The 19017-nt window shown below is 37.3% G+C and overlaps 2 protein-coding genes across 2 annotated transcripts in view; one reads left to right on the top strand and one right to left on the bottom strand.

Annotated features, from left to right (window-relative positions):
- Positions 1 to 13384, top strand: part of cdcp2 (CUB domain containing protein 2) — a 52077-nt gene extending 38693 nt beyond the window's left edge. The window contains exons 2-6 of the mRNA XM_087810375.1: positions 3188 to 3535; positions 6331 to 6672; positions 10313 to 10666; positions 10730 to 10908; positions 13073 to 13384. Of these exons, the coding sequence (XP_087666501.1) occupies positions 3188 to 3535; positions 6331 to 6672; positions 10313 to 10666; positions 10730 to 10908; positions 13073 to 13384 (1535 nt within the window). The remainder of the gene's footprint in view (positions 1 to 3187; positions 3536 to 6330; positions 6673 to 10312; positions 10667 to 10729; positions 10909 to 13072) is intronic.
- tceanc2 (transcription elongation factor A (SII) N-terminal and central domain containing 2) lies at positions 13265 to 18967 on the bottom strand. Its single transcript, XM_087810575.1, has 4 exons — positions 18298 to 18967; positions 18087 to 18228; positions 16474 to 16667; positions 13265 to 13682 (listed from the first exon to the last, which is right to left on the bottom strand). The coding sequence occupies exons 1-4, from the start codon at positions 18394 to 18396 to the stop codon at positions 13491 to 13493; spliced, it is 627 nt and encodes a 208-aa protein (XP_087666701.1). The 5' UTR covers positions 18397 to 18967; the 3' UTR covers positions 13265 to 13490.
- Between the last annotated feature and the right edge of the window lie 50 nt (positions 18968 to 19017).

Here is a 19017-nt window from a genome sequence, read left to right as displayed (position 1 = left end):
AGTCATGTGGTCTGTAAATTCTGCACCACCGGAGTCAAGTACTCGACAATACTACACACATATACTTGTTACTACAGTATCACGATATATCGTATCGTTGCCTCTGTATCATGATACATATCGCCAAAATCTTGCCGATACACACTCGTTACTAAAAAGAGTGTTTGTAATGATAACCAGAAAATGTAAGAAAAGTAGTTTGCACTCATATAAGTGTCATTACGGTATGTGTTGAGTGAGTCTCCAAGTATTTTTATAAGCGAGTTTCCAAGTATCGCGATCGACATTAATTGATTTGATTTCCTGGTTCAATTAGATGTTTTAAATACATTTTCTTTCATGTTTAAAAAGTTACTTTTTAAAATTAAGTGTTGAATTAAATGGTAAGATAAATGAAAAGGACTTAAATATATATATATATATATATATATATAAAAAACTGAAGCAATTAACTTTGACTGCAACACAACAACAATGCGGTCTCGGGGAGCCCGTGACTCGGTGACCCCAATACTTCTCCTCCTCCACTCGGACGAGGGTCCCTAATGAAGCCATTTATATCGCTGACAAATGTGAAACCCTTTCTTCCTCGGCGTTATCGGCCCGAGTCGCAGCTGCCGCCAGAGTGTGAGCGCGTCATTAAAAATGTATAGCGTGTCTGCAAACAGCGTCCCTGACAAGCCACCGCCGCTCATTGGATATCGGTCATTAAAATTTAGGGAGCCGGGGCGAAGCAGGTGCGACTCGGGTTACTCGTCCGGGGCGGCGCCGATGAATTTTTCAAAGTCTTATTAGCTCCTGCGGCCACCGGCGCCGCTCGCCTCAAGGCTGAGCGCCATGACACCGCCGTCGTCTTGTTAGATTGTCCGGAGATCAGCATGAGTCCCGGGGCGCTTTTATTGATTCACTTAATGCTGCTTGTTGACAAGGCTGAACTGAAGAAAGGTGAGTCCGCCGTTTGTTATCCCTCTCAGAAGGTAAGAAAACGACGAGCGGCCTGGGCTTAATCTGGGTAATCGGACAAGTTTTGTGGCCCCGGGTCGTGTCGTGACGGCGCCCGCTCGTTTATCAGAGTTAGATTCTTGTTGCGAGAAAAATACTGAACCAAAGAGGCGCATTTATCTCCATCTGTTGAGTAGAAATACAAGGAAAGTACTGAAAAACATTTTTACAACGGCAATTACATGAAAGGCGAATGTTATAGCGCCCCCTGTGGATACACAATGAATCTGTAATCATGGCTTTTTATAATAAATTGATGAATAAGGAAGCAGAAAGCAGTCAAATATTTATTTTTGTTTCATTTGTTTGTTTAAAATGATGATTTCAATGGTGCACGTTTGATCGTACGCCGACGATGTTGTTCTGTGTTTGTGCGTCGCTGAGCGTCGACATACAATCAAACCATTCATACCTTTCTGGTCTTAGTTTTAGTGTACCTGCCAATCAAATAAGGTCTGAATCAGCGGATCTGTTGTTTTCTGACCTTGTTTATCATTTTCAGCGTCGTAGCTTTTTGGCCTTTTTTTGAGACTTCAAACAACAACATTTTACACATTTGGGCAACATTTATTTGGGCTTACATGGTCCGTCGAGTTCATACTTTAGTTTTCGGACATTAATTCCCATTATCAGAGATGTTGATTTTTGGCCCTTTTTTTTTACAACTTTTCGTTGTAAAAATTGTTCGATTTCTACCTTTTTTGAGCCTTCAAAAAAACCAACATTTTACACATTTAGGCAACATTTTTTGTGTTCAAATGGTCCTTCAATTTCCTACTTTCACTTTCCAACATTATTTCCCATTTTCAGAGATGTTGATTTTTGGCCTTTTTAACAACTTTTCGTGGTAAAAATAGGTCTATTTATAACATTTTTAAAACTTCAAGAAAACAACATCTTATTAATTTAGGCAACATTTATTTGCGTTAACATGGCCCTTCGATTTCATACTTTTGTTTCCCGAAATTATTTTCCATTAGCAGAGACGTTGATTTTTGGCCTTTTTAACAGGTTTTCGTGGTAAAAATTGTTCCATTTCTACCTTTTTTTTGATGCTTCAAAACCAACATTTTACACATTTAGGCAACATTTTTTTGTGCTCAAATGGTCCTTCGATTTCATACTTTCATTTTCCAACATTATTTCTCATTATCAGAGATGTTGTTTTTGGTCTTTTTTTACAACTTTTCGTGGTAAAAAATTGGTCGATTTCTACCCTTTTTGAGCCTTCAAAAAACAACATTTTACACATTTGAGCAACATTTATTTGGGTTAACATGGTCCGTCTATTTAATACTTTAGTTTTCCGACATGATTTATAATTTTCCGAAATGTTGATTTTTGGCCTTTTTTTTTTTACAAGTTTTCGTAGTAAAAATAGGTCGATTTATACCTTTTTTAAAACTTCAAGAAAACAACATCTTATTAATTTAGGCAACATTTATTTGCGTTAACATGGCCCTTCGATTTAATACTTTTGTTTCCCGAAATTATTTTCCATTATCAGAGACGTCGATTTTTGGCCTTTTTAACAGGTTTTCGTGGTAAAAATTGTTCGATTTCTACCTTTTTTTGATGCTTCAAAACCAACATTTTACACATTTGGGCAACATTTTTTTATGTTCAAATGGTCCTTCGATTTCATACTTTAATTTTCCGACATTATTTACCATTTTCAGAGACGTTGATTTTTGGCCTTTTTTTACAACTTTTCGTGGTAAAAATTGGTCGATTTCTACCCTTTTTTTGCCTTCAAAAAACAACATTTTACACATTTCAGCAACATTTATTTGGGTTCACATGGTCCGTCGATTTAATACTTTAGTTTTCCGACATGATTTATCATTTTCCGAAATGTTGATTTTTGGCCTTTTTTTTTTTACAAGTTTTCGTAGTAAAAATAAGTCGATTTATACCTTTTTTAAAACTTCAAGAAAACAACATTTTATTCATTTAGGCAACAATTATTTGCGTTAACATGTTCCTTCGATTTCATACTTTCGTTTCCCGAAATTATTATCCATTATCAGATACGTTGATTTTTGGCCTTTTTTAACAGTTTTTCGTAGTAAAAATTGTTAGATTTCTACCTTTTTTTGAGCCTTCAAAAACAACATTTGATACTAGCTAACTAGCTAGCAGCGCTAACGGCTCCATCTTTCCCTCCTGGTCTCACGGCCCTCAGGAGTCAAATGTGGAGGCATCTTGTCGGCTCCGTCTGGAAACATCTCCAGCCCTAACTTCCCGGGTCACTACCCCTTCAACATGGACTGCTCGTGGCTGATCGTAGTGTCTGAAGGCTCCTCCGTGCTGCTCACCTTCCACCACTTCCAGCTGGAGTTCCACCTCACCTGCGGCTACGACCACCTCAAGATCTACAACGGGGTGCCGGGCGACGAGGGGAACCTCCTGGGCACCTACTGTGGCGACCTTTCACCCCCTCGCTTCACCTCCTCCTGGAACGTCATGTCCATCGTCTTCCACTCCGACCGTCACGTGGCTCACGGGGGCTTCAGCGTCGGATACAGGAAAGGTCGCTTCATACTCGTGAATTTATTTTGGTTTCAAAACAAATGAGAGCAGTTACAACTGAGGACGAGAGGATACAGTGACTCCAGCAGCGTTTAAAGCTGATGTTTGGACATAATTTGGTTTCAAAAACAAATGAAAGCAGTTACAACTGAGGACGAGAGGATACAGTGACTCCAGCAGCTTTTAAAGCTGATGTTTTTACATATTTTGGTTTGAAAATAAATGAAAGCAGTTACGACTGAGGACGAGAGGATACAGTGACTCCAGCAGCTTTTAAAGCTGATGTTTGGACATAATTTGGTTTCAAAAACAAATGAGAGCAGTTACGACTGAGGACGAGAGGATACAGTGACTCCAGCAGCTTTTAAAGCTGATGTTTGGACATAATTTGGTTTCAAAAACATATGAGAGCAGTTATAACTGAGGACGAGAGGATACAGTGACTCCAGCAGCTTTTAAAGCTGATGTTTGGACATAATTTGGTTTCAAAAACAAATGAGAGCAGTTACGACTGAGGACGAGAGGATACAGTGACTCCAGCAGCTTTTAAAGCTGATGTTTGGACATAATTTGGTTTCAAAAACAAATGAGAGCAGTTATAACTGAGGACGAGAGGATACAGTGGCTTCAGCAGCGTTTAAAGCTGATGTTTGGACATAATTTGGTTTCAAAAACAAATGAGAGCAGTTACGACTGAGGACGAGAGGATACAGTGGCTTCAGCAGCGTTTAAAGCTGATGTTTGGACATAATTTGGTTTCAAAACAAATGAAAGCAGTTACGACTGAGGACAAGAGGATACAGTGAGTCCAGCAGCTTTTAAAGCTGATGTTTGGACATAATTTGGTTTCAAAAACAAATGAGAGCAGTTACGACTGAGGACGAGAGGATACAGTGGCTTCAGCAGCGTTTAAAGCTGATGTTTGGACATAATTTGGTTTCAAAAACAAATGAGAGCAGTTACGACTGAGGACGAGAGGATACAGTGGCTTCAGCAGCGTTTAAAGCTGATGTTTGGACATAATTTGGTTTCAAAACAAATGAAAGCAGTTACGACTGAGGACAAGAGGATACAGTGAGTCCAGCAGCTTTTAAAGCTGATGTTTGGACATATTTTGGTTTGAAAATAAATGAAAGCAGTTACAACTGAGGATGAGAGGATACAGTGACTCCAGCAGCTTTTAAAGCTGATGTTTGGACATAATTTGGTTTGAAAATAAATGAAAGCAGTTACAACTGAGGACGAGAGGATACAGTGACTCCAGCAGCTTTTAAAGCTGATGTTTGGACATAATTTGGTTTTAAAACAAATGAGAGCAGTTACGACTGAGGACGAGAGGATACAGTGAGTCCAGCAGCGTTTAAAGCTGATGTTTGGACATAATTTGGTTTCAAAACAAATGAAAGCAGTTACGACTGAGGACAAGAGGATACAGTGAGTCCAGCAGCTTTTAAAGCTGATGTTTGGACATATTTTGGTTTGAAAATAAATGAAAGCAGTTACAACTGAGGATGAGAGGATACAGTGAGTCCAGCAGCTTTTAAAGCTGATGTTTGGACATTATTTGGTTTGAAAATAAATGAAAGCAGTTACAACTGAGGACGAGAGGATACAGTGACTCCAGCAGCTTTTAAAGCTGATGTTTGGACATAATTTGGTTTGAAAATAAATGAAAGCAGTTACAACTGAGGACGAGAGGATACAGTGACTCCAACAGCTTTTGAAGCTGATGTTTGTACATATATTTTTGTTTGAAAACAAATGAGAGCAGTTACGACTGAGGACGAGAGGATACAGTGACTCCAGCAGCTTTTAAAGCTGATGTTTGGACATTATTTGGTTTGAAAACAAATGAAAGCAGTTACGACTGAGGACGAGAGGATACAGTGAGTCCAGCAGCTTTTAAAGCTGAAGTTTGGACATATTTTGGTTTCAAAATAAATTAGTAGTAAACAACACATTTAGTTTTATTAAAAACCCATTTATTTTATTTGTTCTAATAAGACCAAATCAAATTAAAAATGTTTTATATTAAAACGACTGTCATATCAGATAAGATGTAGATAAACCTTTATTATTTATACCTGTATTATTATTATTATTATTATTTGTGTTGTCACATGATTAAGTTCACATAACAAAACAGGATTCGGTGCCAACATTAAATATATATTTAAAATATTGATTATTATATCATATTTAATAGTAATATTTTTGACGGTTTATTTATATTTTATGTTTTCTGTTTTCTTTATCTTCATTCAAGCATGCTAATGTATACATTTTTATAACCATCATTGTTTTGTTTTTTGTTTGTAATTATTTAATTTATTTTTTTTAATTATGCTGCCAGCTATTGGTGTGAATGCCAGTACTATTTATTAAATATATATTTTAATTCTTATATTGTTGAAAAATATATACTTAGATGTATCATTTTTGCCTTTAAATATGTTGACCTTTTTATAAATACTATTGTGTATCGTACATGTCATATTGTAATGTCTTATTTTTATATAAAACTAATTGTATTTAATTATAATTTTACCAAAAAAACTAAATTAATTTAAAACCAAATAAAAATTCATCCTCAGAAAACTCTTTTTTTTTCATGTTATAGAAAATTTACATAGTTCACTTAAATCAAATTATATCAAAATCATATTATATTTTTTAATTAAAATTGATTTTTTTTTTTATTAGGAAACACATCATTTATGTATTTAAAAGTGTGTATATGTTGAATAAACTGTGATCATAACTGAACCATTAATGGAGAGCCTGTTGTCATCCCAGACATGTGCGGGGGGGTCCTGACCGGTCTGTCCGGGGTCCTCTCCAGCCCGGGGTACCCTCAGGAGTACAGCAACACGGCCGACTGCAGCTGGAGCATCCAGGTGTCCAACAGCAGCCTGGTCACTCTGGTGTTCCTGGACTTCCAGCTGGAGAACAACGACGGCTGCAACTTCGACTTCGTGGCTCTGTTCGACGGACCCTCCGTCGCCCACCGACACCTGGGCAGGTACTGCGGGGCGGACACGCCCCCCAACGCCGTCACCTCGTCCAATCAGCTCCTGGTGGTCTTCAAGTCCGACTTCAACATCGGAGGGAGGGGCTTCAAGGCCTACTACTACTCAGGTGAACGTTCTGCTCGGGGCGTGAGGAAATACATCGCGATACTTTTCTCTTAAGAATACTGTATCGATATATTCAACAAACCTGTATCAGTATTTTCTCGTTGGTTTTCAATTAATTTCTTTCATAGTCAATATATAGTTTATATTTCAGTTGTGTGTAAAATAAAATATTTCGATTTTTAATTACGTAAAATGACGAGTATAAATACTACTATGGCCTCTCGCCACTAGATGGCGGCAGTTCTAATGTCCTCCACAGTATAAGCAACAGTCAAATCCAACAAGGCACTGGCGATGACTGAGGACTAGAGGATACAGAGGAACATTAGAGCTGATGTTTGGATAAATTTTGGTTTGAAAACAAATGAAAGCAGTTACAACTGAGGACGAGAGGATACAGTGAGTCCAGCATCTTTTAAAGCTGATGTTTGGACATATTTTGGTTTCAAAAAATATAAGAGCAGTTACAACTGAGGACGAGAGGATACAGTGACTCCAGCATCTTTTAAAGCTAATGTTTGGACATATTTTGGTTTCAAAACAAACAAGAGCAGTTAAGACTAAGGACGAGAGGATACAGTGAGTCCAGCAGCTTTTAAAGCTGATGTTTGGACACATTTTGGTTTGAAAACAAATGAAAGCAGTTACGACTGAGGACGAGAGGATACAGTGTCTCCAGCGGCTTTTAAAAATGAAGTTTGGGCATATTTTGGTTTCAACACAAATAAGAGCAGTTACAACTGAGTACGAGAGGATACAGTGACTCCAGCAGCTTTTGAAGCTGATGTTTGGAGAAATTTTGGTTTCAACACAAATAAGAGCAGTTACAACTGAGGACGAGAGGATACAGTGAGTCCAGCAGCTTTTAAAGCTGATGTTTGGACATATTTTGGTTTGAAAACAAATGAAAGCAGTAACGACTTCATTAAGAGTCATGTGGTCTGTAAATACTACAACACCAGAGTCAAGTACTGGACAATACTACACATATATCCTGTTACTACAGCATCGTATCGTTGGCTCTGTATCGTGACACGTATCTACGAGATGTAGGTCAGAATGATCCACATCAAAGTGAAAGATGTGATTCATCATCAGACTGACAGTTCAATCATAAGGTTGTGGATCAACGAGAGCCAAACATGACGTCAGCTTCAAACACACATGAAAGAAGCAGCTGTTGACGGAGATAAGAACCGAACACCAAGCGTGTCTTATGGAGGTAGATTTTCTCTTAGGATTATTCAATCAAAAATATGTATCTTTCAATTAAAAAAGAGCTTAAATAAAAACAAGGTTTATTTCATTAACAAAAAACATCTTTAATCATAAAAAGTGGCTTCAATTTAAAAAAAAAAAAAAACATTTTCAGTACAAAAAAGTTGCTTGAATCAAAATATTTTAAATCAAAACAAAGGTGGATACATTTATAATAATAAAAATGAAATACAATAAAAAATTGCTTAAATAAAAAAACATCTTCAATCATAACATTTTCAGAGTGAAAACATTGCTTACTTAAAAAAAACAAAAAACATTTTCAATTTTAAAAAAAGCAAAAAATGACTTCAAAACATTTTTGTGATTGAATTCTTGCGACACAAATGTCGTACAATGGCTCGAACTAAACATAAAGTTTGAAGGACATTTACAAACAGAACCGTTTCAATTTAAGGAAAGTGAAGCTATTTTTTATTGAAGTACATTTCTTGTACATGTTTTGATTGAAGGAAATAACTTTTTGAATGAAAATGTGTTTTTTTTTTAATTGAATTGTTTGTTAAATTAAAATGACGAGTATAAATACTACTATAGCCTCTCGCCACTAGATGGCGGCAGTTCTAATGTCCTCCACAGTATAAGCAACAATCAAATCCAACAAGGCACTGGCGATGACTGAGGACTAGAGGATACAGAGGAACATTAGAGCTGATGTTTGGATAAATTTTGGTTTGAAAACAAATGAAAGCAGTTACAACTGAGGACGAGAGGATACAGTGAGTCCAGCATCTTTTAAAGCTGATGTTTGGACATATTTTGGTTTCAAAAAATATAAGAGCAGTTACAACTGAGGACGAGAGGATACAGTGACTCCAGCATCTTTTAAAGCTAATGTTTGGACATATTTTGGTTTCAAAACAAACAAGAGCAGTTAAGACTAAGGACGAGAGGATACAGTGAGTCCAGCAGCTTTTAAAGCTGATGTTTGGACACATTTTGGTTTGAAAACAAATGAAAGCAGTTACGACTGAGTTGAAAATTCTTGTTTTTATCGAAGAAAGTTTGTTTTGATGTAAAAAAAAACAACAACATGTTTTGATTGAAGGAAATAACTTTTTGAATGAAAATGTGTTTTTTTTTAATTGAATTGTTTGTTAAATTGAATAATAAAGACAGAAAATCTGCTTCCCAAACTCACTGAGTAAATCATGATAAAGTCAACCTTTATAAAAAGGGAAGAATTTTGGATGTTTTTAAGTGTATTTTTGGGCGAAGATGAAGAAGAAGACAACTGGGCTCTGGTCGCTACATTAAAATGAACAAATACTTTTGTCTATAACTCTAAAAACTAATGATTTCTGATAATCCCAACACTTAGTCGGCATGAGGGTGAGAAGAACTGAGGACGAGAGGATACAGTGGACTCCAAACTCACTGAGTAAATCATGATAAAGTCAACCTTTATAAAAAGGGAAGAATTTTGGATGTTTTTAAGTGTCTTTTTGGGCGAAGATGAAGAAGAAGACAACTGGGCTCTGGTCGCTACATTAAAATGAACAAATACTTTTGTCTATAACTCTAATAACTAATGATTTCTGATAATCCCAACACTTAGTCGGCATGAGGGTGAGAAGAACTGAGGACGAGAGGATACAGTGGACTCCAAACTCACTGAGTAAATCACGATAAAGTCAACCTTTATAAAAAGGGAAGAATTTTGGATGTTAAGTGTCTTTTTGGGCGAAGATGAAGAAGAAGACAACTGGGCTCTGGTCGCTACATTAAAATGAACAAATACGTTTGTCTATAACTCTAAAAACGAATGATTTCTGATAATCCCAACACTTAGTCGGCATGAGGGTGAGAAGAACTGAGGACGAGAGGATACAGTGGACTCCAAACTCACTGAGTAAATCATGATAAAGTCAACCTTTATAAAAAGGGAAGAATTTTGGATGTTTTTAAGTGTCTTTTTGGGCGAAGATGAAGAAGAAGACAACTGGGCTCTGGTCGCTACATTAAAATGAACAAATACGTTTGTCTATAACTCTAAAAACTAATGATTTCTGATAATCCCAACACTTAGTCGGCATGAGGGTGAGAAGAACTGAGGACGAGAGGATACAGTGGACTCCAAACTCACTGAGTAAATCACGATAAAGTCAACCTTTATAAAAAGGGAAGAATTTTGGATGTTTTTAAGTGTCTTTTTGGGCGAAGATGAAGAAGAAGACAACTGGGCTCTGGTCGCTACATTAAAATGAACAAATACTTTTGTCTATAACTCTAAAAACTAATGATTTCTGATAATCCCAACACTTAGTCGGTATGAGGGTGAGAAGAACTGAGGACGAGAGGATACAGTGGACTCCAAACTCATGATAAAGTCTACCTTTCATGATATTCTCTCCGTCCCGCAGGTGAATGTCAGCAGGTTCTGTCCGGGGTCAGCGGGAACTTCAGCAGCCCTCACTTCCCCGACATCTACCCCAACAACATCAACTGCCACTGGAGCGTCTCTCTGGCGCCCGGCTACCGGGTCAGGCTCTTCTTCCCCTTCATGGACCTGGAGGACCGCAACAGCCTGACCGACGGGTGCGACTACGACGCGGTGGCGGTCTACGACGGGAGCGCTCAGACGGACCCCCTGCTGGGTCGCTGGTGCGGGAGGGAGAAGCCTCGGCACCTGGTCTCCAGGGGCAACAAGCTCCTGGTGGTCCTGAGCACCGACAGGAACGAGGCCCGTCTCGGCTTCACCGCTTCCTATCTGGGAGGTCAGGACCGTGACCATGTTTTTTTTTCTATGCGCCCTCTCTTCTGACCTCTCGTTTTTCCAGTCGTGCCCGTGAACGTCAGTTGCACCCGATCCGAGTTCACCATCCTGATCCTGCAGCGGTCGCTGCCCCATCTGGACCGAGAGAGCATCTACCTGGGCAACCCCAGCTGCACCGCCTCCCTCACGCCCACCTCCTACAAGATCCAGGCTCAGTTCGTAAACTGTGGGACCGTGGGTCAGGTGAGAGGAGCATGATACGGGTCGATCCACGAAACCGTTTGTACTTTCTTGAGTCTGAACCCGAATACTGACGTACAAGAGGAATTTTGGATGTTTTTAAGTGTCTTTTTGGGCGAAGATGAAGAAGAAGTCAACTGGGCTCCGGTTGCTACATTAAAATGAACAAACACTTTTGTCTATAACTCTAAAAAGTAATAATTACTGATAATCCCCAACCATTAGTAGGCATGAGGGTGAGAAGAACTGAGGACGAGAGGATACAGTGGACTACAGAGTGAATTTGAATTTTGGGTGAACTATCACTTTAAGAGGTTGGCATCATATAAATCTACCATTCAAACAAGTTAATTTGAAAAGGAATCTGTTTTTTTTATGTTCTAAACTTCATTTTTGATGACATACTTTCATGCTTAGTTGTAGATTAAAATTCAAAATATACAAAGAAAAAGTGTCGATAAATTCCACCTCAGAATGACTGAAGCTCTAGCTCTGTTAGCCACAAGCTAAGCTAGCAAGTATACCATTCATTTTTCTTGTTCAACATTACATTTGGTTCAGGGATGTAAGATTCATCTTAATGGACCTGATAACCAAAATAAATAGCTGATGGATCTAGTCAAATTGTACAGGACCCTGGCTCCTGTAAGGGTTTGAGTGAAGTCACATAAAGGCCAGTGCCATGTCTCAAATCACATACTTCTCTTAGTGCACTGGTTAGTATGCATCAGGATAGTGTACGTACTAACTAGTAACTAATCCTCCACAGATAGTATGTCTCAAATCAAACTCTGCTGCTACGCACTAACAGGAAATGACGCAACAGCTTCTTCTTCTTCTACTATTTAACGCTGATTTCAACCAGCTGTAGGAACACTATCGCCACCTGCTGGCAGCACGTTTGGTTTGGATCAAGAAATATGAGAAAACTAAATATTGGCGAAATATTCACGCCGGTATCAGCAGCGAAGACGTGTCATCCTCATACTGCTGCTGAAAATACACCTGTAGGTACAGTATATGTTTATATATATATATATATACAGTATATATATATGAAGTAACTTCTGTTTACAAAGTCAATGTCACCAAGATGGAGCCGTTTAGAGTAGAAAGTGTCCATCGATCCATACTCAGCTTTGTGGGTGTTTTAGTGACAGTTTAGTGTGTATGGAGCACTACATTTTTCATACTAAGAATTGAGACGCACTTATACACTAAAAATACTAAGTTTAAGTACACAAGTATGCGATTTGAGACACAGCTCTGGTGCCTTTGCAATAGCAAATGGTGTGTCCCAAAATCGCATACTTCTGCATTTAGAATTAATATTTTTAGTGCACAAGTGTGTCCCGATGAGCAGTGTGCGAAAATGTAGAGCGCACTCAAACGGCCAGAAAATCGAGTGTGGATCGATGGACACTTTCCACCCTCAATGACCTCCATCTTAGTGACGTAGACGACGCTAAACTGAAGCTACGTCACTGACGAAGCGTCTTCGGAGCAGATATCGACGTAAACGTCTCGAGAAAACACAAACTTTACTACAAAACGACAATAATAACACAATGAAACACAACTCAATAACTTGTTTCAATTGGAGAAAAAGTGCTGTCAAGTGTCGGCGTTAAGAGTTCCAACGGTTGCAATTAACGTTAAGAAGTAGTAGAAGGAGAAGCTGTCGCGTCATTTCCTGTTAGTGTGTAGCAGCAGAGTTTGATTCGAGACACTACTACACTGTGCAAGTAAGTGCACTGTCTTAATGTGTACTATAAAGAGATTTGAGACGCAGCACTTAATAGCCAAGTTATATTACTTTCAATATACTTTTTTGTTTTGTAATATAGTAAGTAAGTAAGTAATATTTATTTATATAGCGCTTTTCCAGACCAGGGTCACAAAGCGCTTTAACAATCAAAACAATACTCAAAAAAGTACACACTTTAAAGATCAAGATAATACTGAGAATACTGAGATTACTATACTGAGAATACTGAGAATATAGATTCTAATTCAACGTGTATCGTTCCATAAATTTAAAAAAAACTCAATATTTGTAGATTAAAAAATAAATTTTGACACGTGTTCATGAAATAATACATTTTAAAAAATGAAACCAGTTTCATAAAACGACCCGCGTCATCGTAACCTTGTTGTCGTTCGACAGAAACTCCGGAACATCACGATGCTGGTGAACAAACTCTACATCGACTTCTCCGGCGGGAAGCAGCAGAACGTGCAGGAGTACCGAGTGCAGTGCGACGCCCAGAGGAAGACGGCGTCCGTGTCCATCATCTCGGACGAGGAGCGCCGCCTGGAGGAGGAGGCCAAGCAGCAGGTGGAGAACACCAAGAGCACCGGGAGCTCGGGGAGTCCCCGGGCGGAGCCGCACGACCTGAGCGACATCGTCTTCATCAGCATCTGCGTGCTCGCCGTCATACTCATGGTCATCGCCATCATCTGGCTGGTGCTGCTTTGAAGCGAATCGGACTTGAGTTTTTATTTGATTAAAAAAAAAACATGTGACACGTGAATTTAAAAATGACTCCGGTGCCAAAAAACATGTTTAAAATAGGCGTCCGTGGTTATGGTTTCTTATACTTGGTCACGAGCTGCTTGACCGATAGCGTGTTGTCTTTGGTTTGGAGTCGGATTTCCACGTTGTTTTTGAAGGCGAACACCAGAGCTCTGACGGTGCGACGGTACGAGCTGCTCACCAGCCGCGAGCTCCGGTGCAAGACTTCCCTCTCGATGTTGTCCACGAGTCCAGAGTCCTCCTGGAGATACAGATCAGTGGAGCTGGGTGATCGAGACCTTCAAAAGGTACTGTGGATCTTATTTATGAGGGGGAGTGAGAAGATATTGATACACTATATACATGTCAATCCAAAGAAGTTGCTTAAATGAAAACATATTTTAAAATCAGAACAAAATTTGTTGAATGAAAACATTGCTTACTTCAATTAAAGAAAAACATTTTCAATTTAAAAAACATTCATTTGAAAAATGTAGTTTAAAAGCTGTTTTAAAAGTGTTTTTTTTTTTTTCCCCCCAAGTGAAAAATTACTTCAAAACATTTTAGTGATTGAATTCTTGTGACACAAATGTTGTACAATGTCCCGAACAAAACAAAGTTTCAAGGACATTTACAGACAGAACAGTTTCAATGAAAGAAAGGTGAAGCCGTTTTATATTGAAGTACATTTCTTTTGATTTGAAAACTTCTTTTTTTGAATTGAAAATTCTTTTTTTTTTTTAATAAGGTTTCTTTTCATATAAGAAAAATGTATTGATTGAAGCAAATAACTTTTTGAATGAAAATGTGTTTGTTTTTTTATTGAAACAACTTAGTAGTTTAATTGAATAATAAAGAAACAAAATCAGGCGCAAGCTCCGGTGCAACACTTCCCTCCTACTACTGAACTTGCATCTAATTATTGGAATTCTAATCTGTCCTAGGAGGATGCCAGATCTCCTAGGACCCTTTCAGATCTTTAATTATAGTTATTTTATGTTTTATATTTAAATAAAGTGTGCGTAAAAGAAAATAATAATAAAAATATATTTTCAATAAACATGCTAATATTCACACGAGTGGTTTTTTTTGTTGCAATTAGAATTCCGCCCGCTAGATGGCAGCAGTCGTTACGTCCTCCGCAGCTAAAGGAAGATTGAAACTCCTTATTCAATGCATTATATATCTATATATATATATTACAGTTACTTATCTCAGTCCTACTTCTGATCACATAATTTAGTAGTGATGTGTTGATGAAGCTTCATGAAACAGTGTAATTATCTTCAGAGTCCACTAGATGGTAGTGATGTGTTGATGAAGCTTCATTTAACAGTGTCATTATCTTCAGAGTCCATTAGATGGTAGTAATGTGTTGATGAAGCTTCATGAAACAGTGTCATTATATTTAGAGTCCACTAGATGGTAGTGATGTGTGGATGAAGCTTCATGAAACAGTGTCATTATCTTCAGAGTCCACTAGATGGTAGTGATGTGTTGATGAAGCTTCATGAAACAGTGTAATTATCTTCAGAGTCCACTAGATGGTAGTGATGTGTTGATGAAGCTTCATGAAACAGTGTCATTATCTTCAGAGTCCACTAGATGGTAGTGATGTGTTGATGAAGCTTCATGAAACAGTGTCATTATCTTCAGAGTCCACTCGATGGTAGTGATGTGTTAATGGAGCTTCATGAAACAGTGTCATTATCTTCAGAGTCCACTAGATGGTAGTGATGTGTTGATGAAGCTTCATGAAACAGTGTCATTATCTTCAGAGTCCACTAGATGGTAGTGATGTGTTGATGAAGCTTCATGAATAAGTGTCATTATCTTCAGAGTCCACTAGATGGTAGTGATGTGTTGATGAAGCTTCATGAAACAGGGTCATTATCTTCAGAGTCCATTAGATGGTAGTAATGTGTTGATGAAGCTTCATGAAACAGTGTCATTATCTTTAGAGTCCACTAGATGGTAGTGATGTGTGGATGAAGCTTCATGAAACAGTGTCATTATCTTCAGAGTCCACTAGATGGTAGTGATGTGTGGATGAAGCTTCATGAAACAGTGTCATTATCTTCAGAGTCCACTAGATGGTAGTGATGTGTTGATGAAGCTTCATGAAACAGTGTCATTATCTTCAGAGTCCACTAGATGGTAGTGATGTGTTGATGAAGCTTCATGAAACAGTGTCATTATCTTCAGAGTCCACTAGATGGTAGTGATGTGTTGATGAAGCTTCATGAAACAGTGTCATTATCTTCAGAGTCCACTAGATGGTAGTGATGTGTTGATGAAGCTTCATGAAACAGTGTCATTATCTTCAGAGTCCACTAGATGGTAGTGATGTGTTGATGAAGCTTCATGAAACAGTGTCATTATCTTCAGAGTCCACTAGATGGTAGTGATGTGTTGATGAAGCTTCACGAAACAGTGTAATTATCTTCAGAGTCCACTAGTTGGTGTCTCTGCACTATTTTCCTTTGTTTTGAACAACATTTTTAAAGTGATGGCGCCATCTACTGACCTCCAAACGACACTGTTTTCATGAAGCTTCATCAACACATCACTATCATTTATTTACTTTATTAAAATATGTTATTTATTTTGTGAAATACGTATATTTTGTACACAGCATAAGTGCAGTCTTTGTTATAAGTGATTAAATAATTATCTTAGTTTCTATAAATCATGCAGTGAACACAGGAATTTGTTGCCGGGCAGAGAAAGAAAAAATAATTATTTTAATTATTACAGTGTGTAGTCTCGATAATATTGTCGGTGACAATAGCCTGTGACTCTTGACATGTCAAGACTTTCCTTTCACCCAAATATACTCGAAAAATAAATCTGTAAACTAGTGAAAATGACTGAAACACAAACTCTAACATAATAACAAAACAGTCCTAATGGTTTACAAAATTGCTAAGCCACATAAGACCAGCAATAATAACCAAAAACCAGAGTAAGGTCAGTTTTCTAAATTATAAAACACTACACGTCTTAAGGTAAAATGGAAGAATTCAACAAACAAAAGACCGTCTCCGTCTCACCTTGACCTCCAGGGCTTCAGCCATTAGTCGACGTGCGTTGCTTCGAAGTCCTTCAGATTGTTTGTCGGCGCGCACTTCAATGGAGGGCTTATTGGAATTCTCCTCGATGAACGTCCTCCAGTCGGTGTACACCTTCGCTGCCAGCGCACTCACCTCTTCGTCCTCGTGCTTCCTCAGTCTGTTGACGGTGTGACCTGAAGCATAAAGAAGACCTGCTCACATGTGGCTCCTGAGGGAGATCAACAGACCTCCGAGGAGACTCCACTGTTTCCCTACAGCGTCTAAAGAAGGTGTTGTTTAGAAAAACATCTCCTTTTATATAGGGATTACATTTATGAATAAACGATTAGGTTGGGGGGGATTTAGGGGTGAAAGAATATATCGATACACAGATATATCACAGTTCAAGAACTCTTTATGTTTAAACCCGTCTGCTGTCCAGATAATTGTTATTTAATTGAATTCAATGTATTTTATTTTCATGCATTATTTACAATCTATATGCCAATTTATAGTAATGTCTCTTAATTTATTTGTATGTATTTTATTAATCTATTTTTATTTCATTCATATTTTTTCATTGTTTTATTAAAAACAAAAAAAATTGTGTGTTGCGTTTACAACACTGACAGTAATAGTTTCTGATTCTGATTTTGCGATCATTTTTTTCATGATACGTAACTGTGTTGATTTGTTTTCTTGTCTTTATTTTTTATCATAGTTCTTTAATGGTTTACATTTTAATATAACGGTGTCATCTAGAAAAACATCTTAAAAAAATTATTCCTTTTCTATAGGGATCCCATTTATGAATAAACCTTTAGAGAAAAATAAATATATATATATATATACACAAACAGATATATCACAATTGAATAACTCCTTTTCTTACCCATCTGCTGTCCTAATAATGATATTTAATACAATTTAAATAATTAATAAAATAATTTATATGCCAATTAATGGTAATGTCTCTTATTTTATTTTAATGCATTTTATTTATCTATTTTTATTTAATTCATATTATTTCATTGTTTATCCTTATCGTTAACACTGACAATATAAGTTTCTGATTGCAATATTTTTTCACAATACATAACTATTATAATTTTGCTTTGCCTTTATTTTTTAATCATACTTTAATATGGATTATATTTAAATAAACTGTGTGTGTCAATTTCTGTGTTGCAATTAAACTTCCGCCTGCTAAATGGCAGCCGTCATAATGTCCTCCACAGCTTTAGGAACAATAAGTCCACGGCGGTGACTGAGGACGAGAGGATACAGTCGACTCTGGCATCTTTTGCAGTCGACGTCTGGACATATTTTGGTTTTAAAAACAAATGAAAGCAGTTACGACTCCGTCAAGAGTCATGTGGTCTGTAAATTCTACAACACCAGAGTCAAGTACTCGACAATACTACAATTATATCCTTGTTACTACGGTATCACTATATATCGTATCGTTGACGCTGTATCGTGATACGTATCAACAGATAGTAATGCACACTTCAGTGTAAATGATACTCAAACTTACTATTGTAAAGATGAAATTGGTTAAAAACATTACACAATCTCTCAAGTTTCATTATACATTTGTTTTAACTTCTTACCTATTTTTGTGGACTTCAGAACTTCTTTGGACGGGATCTTCTTGCCCAACTCTGTGAGGGCATCCAGCAGGTTCTCTTTGCACTGTCCTGGAAGCTCTAGTGTGGATTTGTATCGCAAGATGTCTTCAACCACGACAACCCTCTTGGAAAAAAGACAGAAAAACATCACTTGTGACTGAAAAGTTCTTCCAAATCCACCATTTTAACTCACTCGTAGAGACTCAATGGTCGCCTGTCTGTAGACCTTTTCACCGCTGCTGGACTTTTTCAGCGTTTCTCCTTTTTGGAGTCGAACAACGAACTTATCCATATTGTATCTATTTTATTTAAAACCTATTTGTTTGGGGTTTTTTAGCAACACAATATTAGCTTAGCAGCATTTATGTAGGTTCGGTTTAAAAAAAACAGCTTAAATAAACTCTTTAAGTTTTACACGCATTGGAATTAATAAAAATCACTTTAAAAACCGTCCGACGGTATCAAAAATAATATCTTAACATGAATAAATGCTGCTTTTATAAGATAAAGACATGTTACGTAGCTAGCATGGCTAGCCCTGATGTTCGTGATGTTGCGTTCAAGGACCGCCCGAAATGCTATCGACATTCTTATTTACGATGGAAATAACAGCAAAAAAAAAAAAAATTAAAAACGATTTATGATGCAATACACTAAATTAAGTTTTCATAATATTTAAATATATATAAGAGAATTTTACGAGGAGAACTTTGGAGTCCAAGTTTCAGTTAAATCTAATGATAATACCATAAAAAATGGTTGAATAATTAATTAAATCAGATTTTAGTTTAATATAGTATCACGATAAATAAATGAAGTAAAATAGTTATAAACTATTTATTAAATTCGAACTGGTCATGTATTAAAAAAAATTAAAAAAAATTCAACGAGGATCACTTGAATCCAGCAAACA

This window comes from Callionymus lyra, chromosome 16, assembly GCF_982586985.1.
Source record: "Callionymus lyra chromosome 16, fCalLyr1.hap1.1, whole genome shotgun sequence".
Classification (NCBI taxonomy): domain Eukaryota; kingdom Metazoa; phylum Chordata; class Actinopteri; order Syngnathiformes; family Callionymidae; genus Callionymus; species Callionymus lyra.
Note: the sequence above shows the minus strand (reverse complement) of the source record. Positions and strands in the feature narration are given on the sequence as shown.